The 21,601-nt window shown below is 42.9% G+C and overlaps 1 protein-coding gene across 1 annotated transcript in view; it reads right to left on the minus strand.

Moving 5' to 3' along the window:
* Positions 1–21,601, minus strand: part of LOC126470184 (complex I assembly factor ACAD9, mitochondrial-like) — a 103,993-nt gene that overhangs the window by 28,984 nt on the left and 53,408 nt on the right. Inside the window, exons 3-4 of the mRNA XM_050097841.1 lie at positions 5,413–5,649; positions 5,110–5,235 (exon numbers count right to left, since the gene is read on the minus strand). Of these exons, the coding sequence (XP_049953798.1) occupies positions 5,110–5,235; positions 5,413–5,649 (363 nt within the window). The remainder of the gene's footprint in view (positions 1–5,109; positions 5,236–5,412; positions 5,650–21,601) is intronic.

A 21,601-nucleotide genomic window follows, 5' to 3' on the forward strand; every position in this document is an offset into this window, starting at 1 on the left:
CAAAAATGTACAGCTATACAGAACAGTGATAACCTGCTCTGGGGAATGGTATGTGCTATGATAACACTAACACAGTCACACACGAGAATCACCATAACTTTCACATTGCTGGTGTTCTGATGAACAATTTGATTATTGTAGTGACCTGTGATGATGCCATTGGCTTCACTAGTACTTCAAATGTGGCCCATGACTCAGCATTGTGATATGGTGTATCTTTTACATTTAGAGTGTTCTGAGTTACTACAAGCAGTGTCATATCGTATCCATTTCTGCATTTCCATCGAATTATGCATAACATATTGTAATGCATTTTTCACATGGCTTGGCATTTCTCCAGAATGTGAAGCAATTGTACATGCGTAATCTTGTCTCTTGCACTAGCTCATGAATCATTTGGCATTGATCACTGTTCAGTAACACAGTATAAGGAGAGACTTTTACACTGACATGGGGATGATCTGGCTGACATCTGTCTGTCACAGTTTGATATCTCTTATTGAAAGCTTCTAGAAATTGAAAAATTGGTGATCTTTTCCTTGGCTCCATCCCTAGTGTCCATCATTGTAGAGGCATTCAACTGGGCATGCTGTGTTGGATGAGTATTGACATATATCAGCATCTGAATTCACGTCCTCTAATCCCTCATTGTTCATTGTTCACAGTGTCTTCACCTTCAATTTTCTCTGGTACAAAAATCTCATCTCCATCAGTGAAAATAGTTTCTGACTCAATGTTGGCATTCACCAGAAACTCCACGCCGATGGGATATGTTCAAAAATATCCTTCACGTGGGCATAGAATATTACCTCAATGACATGATAAAACTGTGGCAAATTGGAATGTGTATGTGCTAAAATGCAACACAGAGCAGCAACAACTGTGCCCAAGTGCTGATTTTTCGCCACTTCAATGTTGGCATGTTTACATTTATCCAGAATAGAAATTATTGTGATGTCAGATTGAACCCTTCCACCAATTTAGGTACTGTAACAGTTGGCACGATACTGATACTGCGAATCGACTGAGATTTTGCTTCAGTTACTGTCTAGCATCTTTTTCTCAAGGATGGAGCCACGAGGCAGTGGGGCAGTTGGGAAAGGAGCTGCCAACTGACAACAGCAGACAGCGTGTTTACTGTCTGTGGCGAATAATGGTGGACTGGAGGAAGGTGTTCAGTTCACTAAGTGTATCGTGATGGTGTGCTGCTGTAAGCTGTTGAGCGTCATTGTATGTTCTGATGTTACAGAACCGGAATTGTATGAAATCATCTGATATGTGGATTTTAGAAAAGTAATATGAATGTGAATTGGCACCAGCATGGATTCCTTAAGTTGTGGCCAGTGGTTGATACAAGTTGTGTTGAGGAACATTCTATTGTCACTTGGTTTTTAGAACACTATCTGGTCGGGTAGTGCTGGGCAATTTCACGGTTTCTGAAGCACTGCTAACAACACTGCAAGTAAGGTGCTATAGTAGATTGCTGTACTGAGCACACGTTGTACGGGTTTCTTGTGTATGAATCTTCAATCTGCTGTGTTGCAATAGGAAGCTGGGAGGACGAATGTCTCAGTATTATGAGTGAAGGACTACTGGTTCTTAATCAGCTGGATGGATGGCATGTTTGGAAAGATTCTCATTCCAAGATGCAGTTGTGGAATTCTAACAGATGCACTGTCTCATCAATGAAAGATACATTGAGTAAATCACTCTGTTATTTTAGTGTCTTATGCATGCAGCTGTAAGCATTCATTAACAGATGTTTTACTAATATAAAATGTTATTGTTGGTTGTGTTATGGCAGACACACTCTGGCAGTTTATTAATTTTAAGTTGGGTGGGGGAGGGGGACGGCTTCAGAATTTATGGTATGGATAACTTTATATGTTTTGGTTTTCATGTACTGGATCAGCTGTTCTCAGAAATGCTTGTGTAATATTCTCTTGACCCTTTATGGGCTGCTGTTTACTATGGAGGAACATATTATCCTAAAAGTCAGCTTTGATAATATTTGCATGTTACGAATTCAATTTATGGTTTCAATGAATTAAATGTATGTCACTATGAATTTTCTCCCCAGTTAACTCAAGTGTACTTGAATTTCCATGGCACACTATTTAAAATGAAATGTCCAAGAAAACACAGATATTTTGTAAATCCTAATAAATCGTGAAAAAGAGGAGAACAAATTGGGAAAAGTCATACCATTTCATGAACGAAGAAAAAAAATTGGATATGAAATTGACAAAGTTGGATAAGGGTCATTTTGACCCTTCTGCTGTCCTAGTGTGAAATGCTGGCTGGTGGTGTGGTGGGCACATTAAGCATTAAGGAAAGTATATACACAGAGCAGAGATGAATATGGAATCATTCTAGCTATGATACAGGCCAAAAATGGAAAATACACTGACAAGTGATTTTGACAAAGGGAAGATTGTTACGGCCCAGTGCCAGGAAACAAGCATCTCACAAACAGTGAGCTTGCCAGCTGCAAGTGTGTAAATGTTATGGGCAACTATGGAAAGTGGCTGAAGGACGCTAAAACCACAGTTATATGACAAAGTGTTGGCTGTTCACTCATCATCACAAAACGTGGAGGTCCGAGGCTTGCCTACCCTGTAAAGCAGGACAGACAGTCATGATAAAGTACAATGTGGGTGCAGGTACATGTATTCTGGAGCACACATGGGACCTATGCATAGGCATCTAGTACCATATTTCTCTGGAAACCTACCACAGACCTGTTGAATTGATGACATGCAGAATTTCTGCTATTTCATGGTCCAGGGGTGGAGCAACAAATTATTAAGTAGGCAAGCGCACACTGTTTTCACTCATCAATGTAAGTTGAAACTAGTAATATATATTAACTGTAAGTTTCCCATTTCAGACACCTTTGAAAGTTATTTATGGACTCTCTTAGTAGTTTAACTAAAGCAATTCCGACTATACATACATTCTGGTTTATTTCTTATTCCTTCTATCCTTTTGCAGTCTGTGTATCTGAAACATAAAAACTCAAACTTATTCTATGTCTTCAATTCCAACTTGAATCTTTTCTTTTCTATGTGGTAATTACAAAATTATCAATAGGCACATAAACAATATTGATAGCATTGACAGCTTTTGGATGCAACCTTCTTGAGAGCTGATAGAATACACATACACTTGCACAGCTATATAGTTCCAGCTGATTACATTGTACTGGCACTGCAGAGCGAATGGGACTGCACAATACAGTCAGCTGGACTACGTAGCCCTGCATAGTTCTGTTGAAGGACTCATCTGAAAGCTATTCTTGTGTTTCTTAGTATCTCATGACATATTAGTTCATCGAGCAATTCATGAGTGTCCTGTTGGTTATAGTGGCCAGCTGTGCACTATCAGCAAAAATTGAGCACATCCTTAAAAAGCATTTAGTATAAACTGTCTTCTGCCCACCAAATAGAACACAAGCATTATTGATGAGCTCAAAAACTGCCTGTTTACAGAATGCTGGTTATACTAGATTCCACGTCAATGTGGCAAGAAATATTCTGGGCAAACAGTGAGCGCCACTGAAGATCGCTACTGAGAACACCAGCAGCACACTTGCCTAGTGTACCCATGAAGTCACTGGTTGCGGAGCACTGTTTGTCTGAGACTCAGGAGATAAGTTATGAACACACCAGGATTTTAGCAAAAGCATTCAAATACTGGGACCACTGAAATACAAACAAGGGACAACCTCATAAACTGGGACTGCAGCTATAATCTCAGCAAGGCTTGGGAACCACCACTGAGTCTAATTAAGGAGAAGACACTCAGCAAACACAACAAGCTGGCTGCCAGAGTCTGTGCAGTGCTTAAAGCCACACTGCCACATCTGGGACACCCCACTGGCTTTTGCAAATGACAGTTGCCCACAAAATTGTCTACTCAATCATCAATGCCTGCCATCATGTGCAGACAAGAGTTTCAAATGGACTGCAAGGGAATGAGATAGAAGTCAGCCATCCACACCAAGTCAGCTCATCTGTGCACCTGATGGTGGCAACATGTTCAATTGCTGAAATATTTTGCCAGCTGCATACAATGAACAAGCATTACACCTGTGAACTGTCTGATTTTCATGACTATGAGCTTCAGACATACATGGAGTTGTTACCTTTACTCCTTCCATTAATTACATTTCACCAAGGTCTTCCCACCACCACAAACATAATATACTTAGCCCAAGGAATTGCATTGACCTCACTACCAGCAGCCCACACTATGGCGTATATCGTATCAAAACTTGCATAAATAAAAATATCTGGCACAAAAGTTTGGGAAATCCTCCTCAATGAAACTATCTATCACGAGACTGACACAATCACTAGTACAATGAAGTAGAACATAGTCTCATTTGTTTCACTTCTTATAAGTACTACAAAACAGGATTTATAAGTATTAACAAGATCTGCAAATGAAGATTGGAGGACAATGGATCCTATAAATCCAACAAGATGTCAAAGCACCTTAACTCGAGATAGCAGATGCAGAGAGAAGCATAAAATTAACTCCAATGTTAAGACGGGCAAATTTTTAGCAGAAGTGAAAGTTAGAATGACTTTAGAGATTTCAGGTGAATTGAGGAAATTGTGGTCAAAACAAATGAAAAGGTACTGGGTGAACCACATGAACCTTCAAAGAATATCTGAATGCGGAACAGCTCAAGTGATCTAATGTGACCAAGGAAGAAGAAGAAGAAGAAATGACAACGATGACGACGACAACATTCAACACAAATGACTATTTTAATTTACTTTCTTCACATCTTTCCTGAAACTTGAAATTATTCTTTCATTCTAAACCCATTTTGCGTTGAACTTTTATCATTTACAATTATCTGTAAAAACCACACACAAACAATGTAGTATGCAGTTCAGTGAGCAGCCTTCCATTGTCACATCTACTGTACTCCACAACAACAGTAAAACATGATGAAAATATATGGAAATGGCTTCGTCGTTTGTCTCCATTCACTCAATTTTGCAACTGACCACGTGCACACCTGTGCACGTGCATGCATGCACTCACACACACACACCCACAGTGTTTTATATGTATGTAGAAACAGTTTACTACCGCACATGTATTGGACCCTCTAATTCCAAGCTTGTCTTCTGGTTTTCCTGACGTTACACCACCAAAGTCTCTCTCCACAATAAAAGCTGATACAACTTCTTCCTTCTCTCCTTTGTGATTTTCTACCTAAAATAAAAAAGTAAACTATGAAATAACATAACTAATATTTCACATGAACTCCATTTTATACTGAGAATGGAGTTCACATAAAACTCATCAACTGTCCAAGAAAATATTATGTTATATAATTATTTACTTGAAATATGTTGATAAATCTGAGAAGAATATCATTAAACATCTTACCTCTGCTTTCGCAAAAACTGTAAAAATGTTTGCAAGCCCTCCATTGCTAATCCACAGCTTGCTACCGTTCAGAATCCACGACTTCCCATCTTCAGATAACTTTGCACGTGTCTGGATTGATGCAGCATCAGAACCACTGGAAGGTTCTGTTAAACAGAATGCAGCAATCCACTCACCAGTTGCTAAATGAGGTAGGTATTTCTTCTTCTGTTCTTCAGTACCAGCAATCAGTATTCCCTAGTTTTTTTAAAAAAGAAATCACTTCAATGAAAGATGTTAGAAGTAACTAAATAACAGCCATAGAGTTCCCTAAGTGTACAATGGATGAGATATCACACATTTCAGTGCTAATAATAAAGTATTATTAATGATAAACATAGGTATTACAACTAAGTAACTATTACACGAGTACAACAGGGATTGCAATGTGAACACATTTTCAAACAGCACAATCCCAGAATTCATACCTTAAATACTATTACAGGTAATCCTTTTGGGCTAGTTTATAAAGCAAACATTTAGCAGGAACTTTCCTTTGAGATGAAAGTGTGTTTAATTTGTAGTGTGTTCTGTTGATTTGAAGCAGGCACGAACGTAATTCTCAATATTTATTCCCGACAAAGTTACGTTAGAAGTAAAGTAAACAGGCTCCAAATACTTTTTAAGTGGATTTTTTTTTCCATCTTACATCGTACACACTGTCATGTGAATACACACAAACACGTACCAGATGGTACATAAGGAATCATAAATTGACAATCAGCATATATTAACAAGTGTATCGTTAAACAGTGTAAATTACACGGGCAAGTCTGTAATCATCTGATATAGTCTTTGGGTCATAATGATTGTGAATCACGTATTTCGTTTAACAAAGGCCTCTGTCACCAGATGACTTAGATCTCTGTTACTATAAGTCATAAAAAGGGTAATAGAAGGACCACTAATATGCAAGGTTGCACGTGGCAGTATGGAGTATATTTAATATTTTGGAAGATGAATGGATACTTTTAAGTAGCTATAGCAAAGTTTCAGTTCCAACTGTCAAAAACCTACATAATACTGACTTTTAAATCATTGTCTTTAAAGAAAAACACATGACCATACTGTATTTTTTTCCTTTCCTTAGGAGCTAGGAGGGTGGCAGCCCCCCCTCCCCCTTCGTGTATGGGTACCCTTGCTTATATTTGTTACAGTTCTGGGAACCCCTCATGTATTATATCCCTGAATTTAGGGCACTACAGCAATATCATAAATCTCAGTAACCGACACTTTGGCACGTAGATGATATACTAAAAGGTATCACACCCAACAGACTACAAATATTGACATAACGTTGACTTTTACATACAAATGACCTACGAATATATACAGTAGGTATCATATAATCATACTCCCCATGAACCATGTACCTTGCCGTTGGTGGGGAGGCTTGTGTGCCTCAGCGATACAGATGGCCGTACCGTAGGTGCAACCACAACGGAGGGGTATCTGTTGAGAGGCCAGACAAACGTGTGGTTCCTGAAGAGGGGCAGCAGCCTTTTCAGTAGTTGCAGGGGCAACAGTCTGGATGATTGACTGATCTGGCCTTGTAACAATAACCAAAACGGCCTTGCTGTTCTGGTACTGCGAATGGCTGAAAGCAAGGGGAAACTACAGCCGTAATTTTTCCCGAGGGCATGCAGCTTTACTGTATGGTTAAATGATGATGGCGTCCTCTTGGGTAAAATATTCCGGAGGTAAAATAGTCCCCCAATCGGATCTCCAGGCGGGGACTACTCAAGAGGACGTTGTTATCAGGAGAAAGAAATAGCATCAAACCAGTCTCAGGACTGAAGACCACAACAACAACATCATATAATATCACAAATATGAAAAATATGTTATAATATCAGAGTGGCCAACATACAACAGCTATAAGCAGTATTGTTACATATCTTATACCTCCTAAGCTCATCAATTGTCATGTAATCTAGACCTCAGGCACTACTTACAGACACAAATAACAAACAAAATGGTTCAAATGGCTCTGAGCACTATGGGACTCAACTGCTGAGGTCATTAGTCCCCTAGAACTTAGAACTAGTTAAACCGAACTAACCTAAGGACATCACAAACATCCATGCCCGAGGCAGGATTCGAACCTGTGACCATAGCGGTCTTGCGGTTCCAGACTGCAGCGCCTTTAACCGCACGGCCACTTCGGCCAGCAAATAACAAACAACCAAAATGTCTATGTATAGTTGATTAAGCATCAGATATCATACCACATAGGATAATGCTATGAGGGAACTGTTGTGTGATATAGAATCCAAGAACATAGTCACATATGATATCTGTATATCTATTCACAACAATATCAGAGAGATGTTACACAAATAGAATAAATATATGGTATCAATGGAGAACTAGGAACATTGACAAACAATACCATTATTGAAACTATTACATCATGTGATGTAAAACATAAGTACAAGATAGTGAACCTCAGGCACTAAAACATTGTTAATATAGTGACCATAATAAATTTTAAGAAACCAAGTATACCAATTTCCAATAATGTGAGGGCAATGTTAGAATATACAGGGAAACACACAATATCACTAAAGGTACATTAATGTTGCCTTATGATTATAATATTGCAGTTGGGTTAGCATTTGCAATAGAACATAAGCACTGCATAGTTATCTTATAACCTAGATCTTGGTCATAAGAAAGTAAAATTAAAAGAGCAACCTAACTTTTGGTGAAGGAATGCCTTAAGTATTTAACAATGTCAATACTATATTTTCTTCCTTAAGTTGTCCAACACATTTATCAGCCAAATCCATATGAAAATGGGCAATACACAAACAGGAAAACTCTGGTACCACACGCCACTGAATTTGAATCCACGCCAGACGTCATGGACGTCGAAGACCCATAGAGGTCTCTGCACCGTAAGCTGTGGCGGCGCGCGCCTCCGGTCCGCTTTTAGTGTGGGGACACCACAGTGGAACACGTGATCCCAGCGGCCAATAGTGGCGGCCCCGATAGCATACTTAAGCGCCGGCCTCTCGCTCAGCCAGTCAGTCTGATCTCGCTTACGTCGGTTTACACCTTGCTTTGCGCTAGACTGCTTATTTCCTGGTTCATGTTCGAGTGGACGTGTTTGTTTCCTTGTGACTCTGTTGTTCGGTCTTGTTGTATTCACTCTGTCCTTCGTTGGTTGTGTTCGTCCTCTTCCGTTGTGTTGTTGTTCACGGGCCTCTCCGCGGGTCCCGCCGCGCCTTCTGTCATTGCTACCCTGCGACCGTCCTGGTCGCAGTTACAACATTTTGCCAACGAGGTAAATGGTGGTCGTTCTTGGTATGGAGGCGAAGTTGGTCTGTCTGCTGGAGCAACAGCAGTAGCTCATGCAGCAGCAGCAGCTCCAGTTAGACATCTTACAAAAGTCGCTGCAGTTGCTAACGGACAAAGTCGATGCCCGGGACGCGTTACCGCACCAGCTTCAGGGCCCTCGGGTGTCCAATGCTTTCCCGCGTCTGCCATCGTTTCCACCCTTTAATGACGCTAAAGAGGACTGGAAAACCTACTTACATAGGCTGAAACAACATTTCACGGATTTTCAAGTCACGGATGACTCGTTGCAGCGGTCGTTGTTTTTGTCTTGGGCCTCTCTGGACACGTTCTTTCTTCTCCGCAAGTTGGCACCGTTGTCCGATCCTGTGGCTCTCTCTTTCCAGGAGATCTGCCTTTTGCTGACAAACTATTATTCCCAATGCTACCATGTAGTCGCCTCTGGGGGGAGTTCCACCAGTATCATAAACAGCCTGGTCAATCGTATCGTTCCTGGATCACGGACTTGCAGGGTCTCAGCCGTCGATGCGATTTTATGTGCACCAATCAGCAGTGTAAGGCTTCGTATGTGGACTCCCTGATCCAGGATGTGGTGGTTCAGCTGGCTCCCGACCCCGAGGTCCGTACTGCAGCACTGAAACTTGACAACCCCTCCTTGGAAGACATTCTCCGCATTGCCCGCTCCTTTGAAATTGCTCAAGCAGCTTACAAGCGTCTTATGGTGCGACCGCAGGTGGCAGTGATCACGGCGTCCCGGCGGGTTCTGCCCTCGCGATGTCACTGTGGCCTGATCGACAGGGACCAGCGATGTTGGGACTCTTCATGTTCCGACGTCTCTACGACGTCGGCGCCTTCGGTCGCCCCTCATCACCGGTCGCTCGGCCCACTTCTGTCTTGCCAACAGTGGTTTACTGCCCATTTGCAGGCTGACTGTCCCCACCGCTGGAAAACGTGCACGCTGTGTAACAAGGAAGGCCACAGCCGATCGGTTTGTTTTAGTCGGTCGACTCGATCCCATCCTGCCCCCCATGGGCCTCAAGATACCGTCCGTGCTCTGCAACCGGTCGTCCCACAGGATGACCCATCAGTGTGGAAGCTTTTCCTCACACTCCGCATTGTCACAGAGGATGTCAGTTTTCAGGTCGACACTGGGGCCACCGTCTCCCCGATTAATATGGCGACATATATACGGCTGGGCTCTCCTGCGTTGTCGCCTCCCTCTCGCCGTTTGGTTGCCTACGGAGACGGTTCCATTCCCCTTCGTGGACAGTTCGTCATCCAGGTCACATACAAGCATGTTCTGCGGATCCTTACCCTCTTTGTCGTCGACCGTCCATTGGCTTCGAATATTTTTGGCCTGGATGCGTTTCAACTGTTTGGCTTTTCAATTTCCGATGAAGTTAAGGTTGTTTCCACGGCTGTTCCCTTTCAGGACTTGGACGATCTGTGCTCCGTTTTTGCGTCATTGTTTGCACTGGATCTCGGCTGTGCCTCTGGCTTTCAGGTGCACATCACCCTCCGGCCGGATGCACAGCCTCGCTTTTTCCGGGCCTGGTGGCCTTACGGCCAGTGGTCAAGCAGGAACTTGATCGGCTCCAGGCCGCTGGCGTGCTGGAACCTGTAACCTATAGTGCATGGGCGACACCACTGGTGGTCGTACGGAAACCCAATGGGTCCCTACGGCTGTGTGGGGACTTCGGTGCTACAGTCAATTCTCAGTCCCTCGTTGACACTTATCCCATTCCCCGACAGGAAAACCTTCTTGCCAAGCTTGCTGGGGGAGAGTATTTTTCCAAGATCAACCTGGCTGAGGCATACCACCAGTTGCCCGCGGATGCTGAATCTCATAACATCATGGTTATCAACACGCCTTTCGGATTGTATAAGTACAAGCGCCTTCCCTTTAGTGTCTCTTCGGCGCTGGCCATTTTCCAGCGATTCTTGGAGCAGCTTGCCCAGCCTATCCCTGCATGTGTGAATTATCTGGATGACATCTTGGTCACCGGGTGCTCCCGCCAGGAACATTTGCAAAACCTCAGCGCCTTATTTCACGCTCTGCAGTCTGCTGGTCTACGCTGTCAGCTGGACAAGTGCTGTTTAATTCAACCGGAAGTGGAATACTTGGGCCACTGGCTTAGCAATGATGGCATTCGCCATTCGGGTCATAATGTCGCGGCCACTGAGGCCCTTCCTCGTCCCAAGGACTTATCGGAACTGCAGGTGTTTCTGGGCAAGGTTACTTATTACTTAAAGTTCTTGCCCCAGGCTGCCTCCGTTGCTCAACCCCTCAATCACTTGCGTCGCAAAGGGGTACCTTTTGTTTGGACTCCTACCTGTGATCAGGCTTTTGTCCGCTTAAAGGCGATGCTGAAGTCCGCCCCTTGCCTTACTCCCTTCTCTCCGGACTGCCCCTTGGTTGTGGTAGCTGATGCATCGGCATACGGCATTGGGGCCGTCCTCACGCACCGGGATGCTGATGGCTCTGAACAGCCCATCGCTTATGCCTGTAAGACGTTGACCCCAGCAAAACGGAACTACTCCCAGATTGGAAAGAAGGGTCTGGCGATCGTGCTTGCCATCCAAAAATTTCATTCCTATCTCTTTGGGGCAAAGTTCACCCTCCTGACGGACCATAAACCCTTAGTTACACTTTTCGGACCCTACTCTCACCTTCCCGAGCGAATGGCGTAATGTCTCCAGCGCTGGGCATTGTTTTTACGTAATTACGCTTACACCATCCAGTATAAGCCCACCGCCCACCCTGCTAATGCGGATGCTTTGTCATGTCTCCCAGCAGGTCCTGATCCTGCCTTTGACCAACAGGAGGTCCTCTGCCTTCACACTGATTCTGCCCACCGGGATGCGCTGGACGGTCTTCCTCTTATGGCTGCTGACATTGCTGCGGCTACCCGCCACGACCCTGTCTTGCGGAAGGTTCTCAACTATGTGGTCCATGGGTGGCCGTCCTATGTCACTTGTCGGGTGGCCGTCCTATGTCACTTGTCGGATGCAGTCCGATTTTAGCCCCTGGCGCCACCTGTCCCACAAGTTCTCTGTGGTCGATGGTGTCCTTCTGTTGCTCACGGAGTCAGATGCCCACCGGGTGGTCATCCCTCTAGAATTGCGGCTTCGGTTGCTCAGTTTGTTACACTGCGGGCACTGGAGCATGTCCCTCCAACCACGTCGGTCCTCACCCTGTTTCTGAGCACCTATCACACTACACCAATTGACAGTCACAGTCTGGCAGAGCTCTTTCATGGGCGCCAGCCGCGGACCCTGCTCCATTTGCTGATGCCATCCTCCTCCCGCCCTCACTCCTGGCCCTCACAGTGGTAAGCCCCTGGCGCGGCCGTATGGGCCCGTGAGTACGGGCGCAAGGCAGGTTGGACACCCGCCACGGTCGTTGCAGCCCATGGGCAGCGTGTCACATCGGTGCAGATGTTGAAAGGGTTGGAGCGGCACCATCATAATCAGCTCTGCCCTCGTGCTGTCTCGGGCCTCGGGCCTCGCGCCGCCACCTCTTTCCCTACCTTCTTCGGGTACGGACGTGATCCTCGAGTCACCATCCCAGCCCCCGGATGCTGTCTCCCCGCGGGCCTGCCGCCGGCCCTCTCCCCCTCCAGGTGGATCGGCGGCTCCCTCCCCTGCCCTGGACTCTGGATCGGCTGTCAAGGATACCTCGGTCGTCCCTTCCTCCCCACCACTAGCGGTTAATACGCCCAGCTCCTCTTCCCACTGTCGCCCACCTTGGCACCGTCTGGGGTGTTTCTGCCCCTACGCGCAAGTTTCAGGGGGGAGGGATCTGGTACCATGCGCCGCGGAATTTAAATCGTCCCAGATGTCATGGATGTCGAAGACCCATAGAGGTCTCTGCACCATAAACTGTGGCGGCACACGCCTCCGAGGCCGCTTTTAGTGTGGGGGCGCCACAGTGGAACACGTGGTCCCAGCGGCCAATAGCGGCGCCTCCGATAGTGTACTTAAGCGCTGGCCTCTCACTCAGCCATTCAGTCTGATCTCGCTTACGTCAGTTTACACCTCGCTTTGCGCTACACTGCTTACTTCGTGGTTCATGTTCAAGTGGACATATTTGTTTCCTTGTGACTCTGTTGTTCTGTCTTGTTGTATTCGTTCTGTCCTTCGTTGGTCGTGTCCGCCCTCTTTCGTTGTGTTGTTGTTCGCGGGCCTTTCTGCGGGTCCCGCCGCGCCTTCCGTCATTGCTACCCCGCGACCGTCCTGGTCACAGTTACAACAAAAACAATTTAACTTTTTTTGAGTATGAGGGTATGAATCTAAATCCCCTTAGACACTGGCTGCAAAAGGCTTACACATCAGGAGCCAGAAAGGTTAGAAAGTTAATCATTTTAATTGTGGAACCTCAGTAAAGTTTACAAAAAAAACTTTTATTCCCTAAATCTTTCTATTCATTCAAATTATTGTCAGGTTGTTGCTTGAAGTTGCAGAAAATCTCAGTCTCTTCTAGTAGATTCACATCTTAAACTTTACTAGTCTTGTGTATCAGCTTCATGTTATTTTATATATTGCCTATTTTATGTACAGAAGACATGCACACTCAAGGCTGAGGAACCAGAAAGGCGGGAATGTTGCTGAAATCTGGTATTTAATTTTCTGCCTGTCTGCCCAATGTAGAACTTAATCATATTGGTCACAATCTAATCTGTATACATAGGCCTGATCACATGCTGACTTCTGTTTTAAGCTGTTCTGGAGCCTAGTTTTCGTGTCGTTCTTTATCTGAAACATTATTCTGACATCACTGTTTCTAAATATTTGATTAATAGTATCAGAAATTTTTCCCACATACAGGAAAGATACATATTTAGTTTTATTGTTATTATTATCTTTTACAAGGGTGATTTCTTGATTTCTGTTTCACCATTATACCCATTAGTTAAAGGTACATATCCAAGTGTGTCCAATTATTCATTAAAATTGTCTAAAGACATTGGTATTCTATGTAGCCTTTCTATCATGGCATTAAAATATGTATCTTTATATCTGAATGGATGGCATGATGATAATAGTTGTGGTTGATTTCCTAAAAATGTTTAAGACATATTTTTTATCTACTTTAGAAATTTGTAGATCAAGGAAGTTGCTCTTATACCTCTTTTTCCTTTTCTACAGTGAATTTCAAGATGGAGTGTGCACTATTAAATGAGGTGTATAATTCTTGAACATCGTCATTTCCATTCATCAGCAATATAGTATCATCAAAATACCTTTTATAATACTTCATATTCTTCATTAATTCTACCTTGCTGCTCAATACGTCACAATTTATGTGATCTATAAAAATGTTAGCCAAGGTACCAGCTAGGCAACACCCCGTGGCTCTCTCTTGCAGTTTTTTATACACTGAACAGCCAAAGAAACTGGTACTGCCTAATATCATGTAGGGCCCCCACGAGCACGCAGAAGTGCCACAACATGACGGGGCAGGGACTAATGTCTGAAGTAGCACTGGAGGGAACTGACACCATGAATCCTGCAGGTCTGTCCATAAGTCTGTAAGTGTAGAAGTGGGTGGAGATCTCTTCTGAACAGAAAGTTGCAAGGCAACCCAGATATGCTCAATAATGTTCATTTCTCGGGAGTTTTGTACCCAGTAGAAGTGTTTAAACTCAGAAGAGTGTTTCTGGAGCCACTCTACCAATTCCGGACTTGTGGGGTGTCCTGCCGGAACTGCTCAAGCCATCAGACTGCACAATGGACATGAATGGATGCATGTGATCAGACAGGATGCTTATGCATGTGTCATCTGTTAGAATTGTTCTAGATGTATCAGGGGTACCAGATCATTCCAACTGTACACACCCCACACCATTACAGAGCCTCCACCAGCTCCCACACTTCCCTGCTGACATGCAGGGTCCATGGATTCCTGAGGTTATCTCCATACCCACACATGTCCATGTCCACTCGCTCGATACAATTTGAAATCAGACTCGTCCGACCACGCAACATGTTTCCAGTCATCAACAGACCAATGTCAGTGTTGACGGGCCCAGGCAAGGCATTAAGCTTTGTGCAGTGCAGTCATCAAGGACTTTTTACGTTTTTGCTGTTAAAATGTATAATTCACCAATCAAAATAAGGGATGGGACAATACTCCTGACATTAAAAGTTAATAAATGTTTACACATAACCCTATGTACATCGTTCATTGCCTTTATTACAAAGAACGGAAGGACAGCAGGGTAAAGCTATCATTTCTCTCTCTCACTCTCACACACGCACACACACACACGTGCTCGCGCAATAAGCTGGTATCAAAAACATTGTCCTTATATTATCGCTTTTTAATGTAACACTCTTTATAATCCGTGTCAAATCTCTGAATATTATTGAAGAATGATTACTGATAGCAAAATTATTACTGAATGTATTGAACAGCTGGCATGTGTTTCTTGATGATAACTGTATTCTTGAAGATTAAACTGTTTTCACTGAAAAAAAAAGAAAAAAAAAGAAGGGAAAAATGCTTTATCATCAGATGGAGTGATATTTGAGACAGACTATAGTTTTCTATATTGCCCCTTTCTTTATCTATGTTCACATGACTGCACTTCTGTGATAATAAAATGAACACACTAATATAAAAAAGATTTAATAAGGAAGAATCAATGCCTAAGCTGCTGCAATCGTTTTATTGCAATACTAGTGGATTTCTAAAAAATTGGCAATTCTTGGAATCGTGGAATTGCAATCTGTAGCAAGTGAAAAATTTAGCCTACAGGCTAGCTACTTACTATAAACTATACTTTATTTCAAAAATTGTGTTTAAATTTTAGTGTTTTTTCTTTTTTTATTATGGATTACCCCAATAATTGACATCATTAAAGATGTAAAAAGTTATGTTTATGGTTCAATTTATTTCTGCTAATAACTCTCCCCTAACTCTCAAGCAGCTTTTTCATCTTGGTTTCCCAATCACTTAGGAATGAGTGTTGCAAAACACCTTCTCCAATACAAATATCAGCTTAAATTTTTTTTATAAGCCCCACTTATCAATTAATCTTCAAAATGCACAAATGCCCAGGCATTTATTCTGGGCATTTGCCCCAACTTATAAATGCCCAGGCATTTTACACCATTATTACCACATAACAGAGCCTGAGGTTTCAGTATCTTGTACTCATGTTTTACATCATGTGATATAACAGTTTCAATAATGGCATTATTTTTCAACATTATTGGTTCTCCAGTGATGCCATATATTTTTTCCATTTCTTAACCTATCTCTGATATTAATGTGAATGATATACCAACACCCTATGGGACTATGTTCCTGGATTCTATATAACATTAGTGAACCTGAAAATGCCTTTCAGTTACTGAAAGTTGTATGGGAATTGGATATACGTCCCAATCTCCCAATCCCCCCGCCCCTCTGACCATCTCCTCCTCCCCCTCTCTTTGTCCATATTGTTATCCTTCCCCCCTCTCCCAGCCTCATCACAGCCTCCTTCCTCTCTGTCTATCTACTCCTCCTCCCCCCCCCCTCCCCTTTGTCCATCCCCCCCTTTTCTCCCTCTCCATGTCTCCCCCCTTTTCTCCATGTCCATTTTCTCCCCCTCTCTGTGAATCTCCTCTCCTTCCCCTCTCTCTCTGACTTTGGGCCTTGTTTATTGTTATTGCCAATGAAACCTTGATTGGGAATTGAGGTCACTTAAAATGAATGGGTGAACTGGTTAGGATCATCAGTATACGTGATATGAGAGACCTCTCCTGCTGCTGGATCTGTGAGGATAGTAGCTTCAATGATAGTGTGTCATACAGGTTTAATCTGCAAATGAGTAGGATCACATTCAGATGATTCAGATTCAGTAGCAGTATTCTAATCATACGCTGATAAGCCACAAACACAGTTTCCTTGTTTTCTGTTAAAACAGACTGCAAGGAAGGAAACGAAACAGCACATAGCTGTGTATTTAATTTTTATTTACATTTTTTTATACATAGAAAACATACATACGGCGGGAACAATTTGTCGGCTGGTTTAAATGCCCTCGTATCATAGTTAAAATTGACTGCAAGAAAGGAAACATAGCTGCACATTTTCACAGCACAACATTTTCTTTCTGGTGGTTTGTTTTAACAGGAAATCTCTACATTGTTGTTTAAAAAAATACATCATATGTTCGTCTGAATGTTTATTAGTGTATTGAATAAAAATTTGAAATAAGTTGGTCAAGCATGTTTTGAAACTTGCTAACAGCTTTCCCCTATTACGTACTATATATATTGAAGGAATATGTAGCCTATGTCCATCCAGATGTTTACTAGAATATTACATAACAATTTAAAGTAAATCAGTCTAGAACCAACAGAGATTTTTGCTAAAAATGTTTCTCCTATATAGCTTAAGTCTGTCCAAATATTTATTAGATCATCATCAATCAGTCAAGAAGTTTGAGATTTTTGTTAACTATGTTTCCTTATAAAAACAAATGTAGCCTATGTTCGTCCCAATGTTTGTCAGAATATCACGTTGAAATATGAAGTAAATTGGGTAAAAGCTTTTCGAGATTGTCAACTGCATTTCCCCTTAATGTACTATATATACCAGCTGATTCAAAAAGAAAAAAAGAAAGAAGAGATTTCAATTGTTTATTACAAACTATGAGAGATAGAAACACATGTTTCTGGATAGAGGAAGGTTGAAAGTTTTAACACAACTTCATTGTTGGTTGGTTGTAGCAACATGCCAACTATGGCACAAGAGATCATTTTGTATGTGGCAATTTGCATGAAATCAATCCATCTTTCAAGTGCAAAGTGCCTTCCACCATCGATTTAGTGAGAAGCCGCTGCTGCACACGCAGATTTATGATTAGCATACAAAATTCTTGGAAGCTGGTTGCATATGCAAAGGGGACAGCACTGGTAAGCCACACATGTCTGTTGAAAACGTTGAGTGTATCTGAAATGCATTTACGTGGAGTTCTCAGAAGTCCACAAGTCTGGCAGGCGAGGAACTTCAACTTCCGCAAACAACAGTGTGGTGCATTCTGAAATGACACCTGTATATGAAGCCTTACAAGTTGCAGTTATTGCAGCAACAGCATCCCAGTGATCATACCAGAAGTTACAAATATTGCATTCCAATTCTCCAGGATATGGCAGAGAATACTTATTCTGAATGACTCATCTTTTCACATGAATCAACATTTCATTTATCAAGTACAGTGAACCAATACAGTGTAAGACTTTGGGGGGAGGGGGGGGGGGGTTGTCACAAAATCCTGGAATCGTCGTCAGACATGAAAGACCCACTGAAACTGAAAGTTTTTTTTTTTGAGGAAACTGTGACAGGAATGTCATACCTCAACATGCTGCAAAATTCGTTGTTTCCTCAACTTTATCAAGACTCCAGTTTCATTTTTATGCATGACGGCACCCCACCTCACTTTCACCTTGATGTGTGACATTATCTTATCATTCTATAACATTGGATTGAAAGAGGTGGACAACAAGATCTTGTTCATTGCTTTTGGCCTGCCAGGTCACCAGACTTCATATCTCGCAATTCTGTGGGGGTACATAGAAGACAGAGTCTTTGTCTTACTTACGGCAGCCACACTTCAAAAGCTGAGAAATTGAATTGTTGAAGCTGTTGATTCAATAAACAGGTACCTGCTGATTCATGCATGAAATAAAATGGACTACTGCTTCGATGTTTCTGGAGCAACGTATGGTGCTCATGTTGAGTGTGTGGTATAGTGTCTGTGTAAACACTATTCAGTGACATGCACAATGTGTTCCTATCTTTCAAAGTTTCCTTGTAATAAACAACTGAAATCTCTTGGTTGGTTGGTTGATTGATTTGTGGGAGGGGACCAAACAGCGAAGTCATCGGTCCCATCGGATTACGGATGAATGGGGAAGGGAGTCGGCCATGCCCTTTCAAAAGAACCATCCTGACATTTGCCTAAAATGATTTAGGGAAATCATGGAAAACCTAAATCAGGGTGGCCAGATGCTGGTTCGAACAGTCGTTCTCCCGAATGCGAGTCCAGTGAACTAACCACTGCGCCACCTCACTCGGTTTGAAATCTGTTCTTTTTTTTCGAATCACCCTATATATCTCTCTCTATATTTATATACCATGTACACTTAGAAAGTGATGCACAATGAGGAATTGATCACAAACTTTATATCCGCACAGGTATTGACGGAAAATGCAAAATTGTAAACTTTGGCAGCTGGCATATGCATGTGTAGTGCTGCAGTGCAATTTCACTGCACAGCTGGCGAGGATGGTAAACAGGGGACATGTAGATACCAGGGCATAAAGTCTTTGCAAATTTCATTTTGTGTACTCAGCTGGACACTAATAGTGCCAAGTAGACGGGGGTGACAAAATAATTATTACATGAAAGCTTTGATTAGTAAACCTGTCTAAACCATTAGGCAGCAGAATAAGTTAATGATGCAAGGATGCAGACATGTATGTGTGGGGTATGATTTCTAAGTTCTATGTGCAATACATTTTCAGATATCACACTAATGGCCATTAAAATTGCTAAACCACGAAGATGACGTGCTACAGATGCAAAATTTAACCGACAGGAAGAAGATGCTGTGATATGCATATGATTAGCTTTTCAGAGCATTCACACAAGGTTGGCACTGGTGGCAACACCTACAACGTGCTGACATGAGGAAAGTTTCCAACCGATTTCTCATACACAAACAGCAGTTGACCGGTGCTGCCTGGTGAAACGTTGTTGCGATGTCTCGTGTAAGGTTGAGAAATGTGTACCATCACGTTTCCGACTTTGATGTAGGTCGGATTGTAGCCTACCGCAATTGTGGTTTATCGTATCGCGACGCTGCTGCTCGTGTTGGTTGAGTTCCAATGACTGTTAGCAGAATATGGAATCGGTGGGTTCAGGAGTGTAATACGGAATCCTGTGCTGGATCCCAACAGCCTTGTATCACTATCAGTCGAGATGACAGGCATCTTATCTGCATGGCTGTAACGGATCGTGCAGCCACGTCTCGATCCCTGAGTCAACAGATGGGGACATTTGCAAGACAACAACCATCTGCACGAACAGTTCGACGACGTTTGCAGCAGCATGGACTATCAGCTCGGAGACCATGGCTGCGGTTACCCTTGACGCTGCATCACAGACAGGAGCGCCTGCGATGGTGTACTCAACTGCGATGGTGTACTCAACGACGAACCCGGGAGCATGAATGGCAAAACGTCATTTTTTCGGATGAATCCAGGTACTGTTTACAGCATCATGATGGTCACATCCGTGTTTGGCGACATCATGGTGAACGCACATTGGAAGTGTGTATTCGTCATTGCCATACTGGCGTATCACCCGGCGTGATGGTATGGGATGCCATTGGTTACACATCTCGGTCACCTCTTGTTCGCATCGACGGCACTTTGAACAGTGCATGTTACATTTCAGATGTGTTACGACCCATGGCTCTACCCTTCATTCGATACCTGCGAAACCCTACATTTCAGCAGGATAAGGCACGACCGCATGTTGCAGGTACTGTACGGGCCTTTCTCGATACAGAAAATGTTCGACTGCTGCCCTGGCCAGCACGTTCTCCAGATCTCTCACTAATTGAAAACATCTGGTCAATGATGGCAGAGCAACTGGCTCATCACAATACGCCAGTCACTACTCTTGATGAACTGTGGTAGTGTGTTGAAGCTGCATGGGCAGCTGTACCTGTGCACACCATCCAAGCTCTGTTTGACTCAATGCCCAGGCGTATCAAGGCCGTTATTACGGCCAGAGGTGGTTGTTCTGGGTACTGATTTCTCAAGATCTATGCACCCAAATTGCATGAAAATGTAATCACATGTCAGTTCTAGTATAATATATTTGTCCAATGAATACCCATTTATCATCTTCATTTCTTCTTGGTGTAGCAATTTTAATGGCCAGTAGTGTACAATCTTTAAGGAAATAAGTACTCAGATTCCTCAGGTATGGCAACCACATAAGTTTATCATCAAAAGTGAGGCCCAAAGGGCCCGCAAACACAAAAATTTTAAATGGTGTCGCCCATTTTACAATCAGGGAGCTTAAAAGAATGACAGTAACATTAAAAATTTTTGGGAGGATTTCTTTATTATATTTAGGTATTGCAACATGCTTCAAAGGATTTTGTCATGACCTGAAGCCTTGTTGCATAGTGCAGCCCCATTTGTACTTCTCAACAATCACTCTGTGGATACAGGATGCAGAATCCTGGCTAGCAATGGCAGTGATTTGAGTTAAATTCTCTGTCACTGTTTCTGTAAAGTCTCTCTTGTCAGTCATGATGTTCTCATACTTCATTGCAGCATTAGTATGATACACCACCTTTCTCCACTGAAATCATCCCAACAGCTTCCGATACTTGTTGGTTTAGTGCAATGGCTGATGGAGCTAAGGAAGTGCTGCAACAATCTCTTCTCCCTCTACTTAATTATATAATGGCACTTCGCACCCCCCCCCCCCCCCCCCGCCCCCCACAATCATCCAGAAAGGCTAAGATTGCCTGCACTTCAACCTCCACATGTGCACTTGCCTGCTCCCAACTGCAGAACAACATCAGTCATTCAACCAACATACAGGCTGTCATCATAGTTGTCCAGAAGACTTTGGTATAGATGCTACACTGGTGTCTTAAGCTAATGATTTGTTTCACAGATTTCTGGACACAGTTTCTACATTCTAACACAACCAATTGGCTATATGGTGTCAAATTTGTCTTGCCAAGCACATAACTTTGTGGCTTTCTTATGAGCACTGTTGGGTCTGGTAGAGTATAAAGACCAGGAAATAATGCAGTAGTGTGTGCA

The sequence above is a fragment of the Schistocerca serialis genome, chromosome 3, assembly GCF_023864345.2.
Source record: "Schistocerca serialis cubense isolate TAMUIC-IGC-003099 chromosome 3, iqSchSeri2.2, whole genome shotgun sequence".
NCBI lineage: Eukaryota > Metazoa > Arthropoda > Insecta > Orthoptera > Acrididae > Schistocerca > Schistocerca serialis.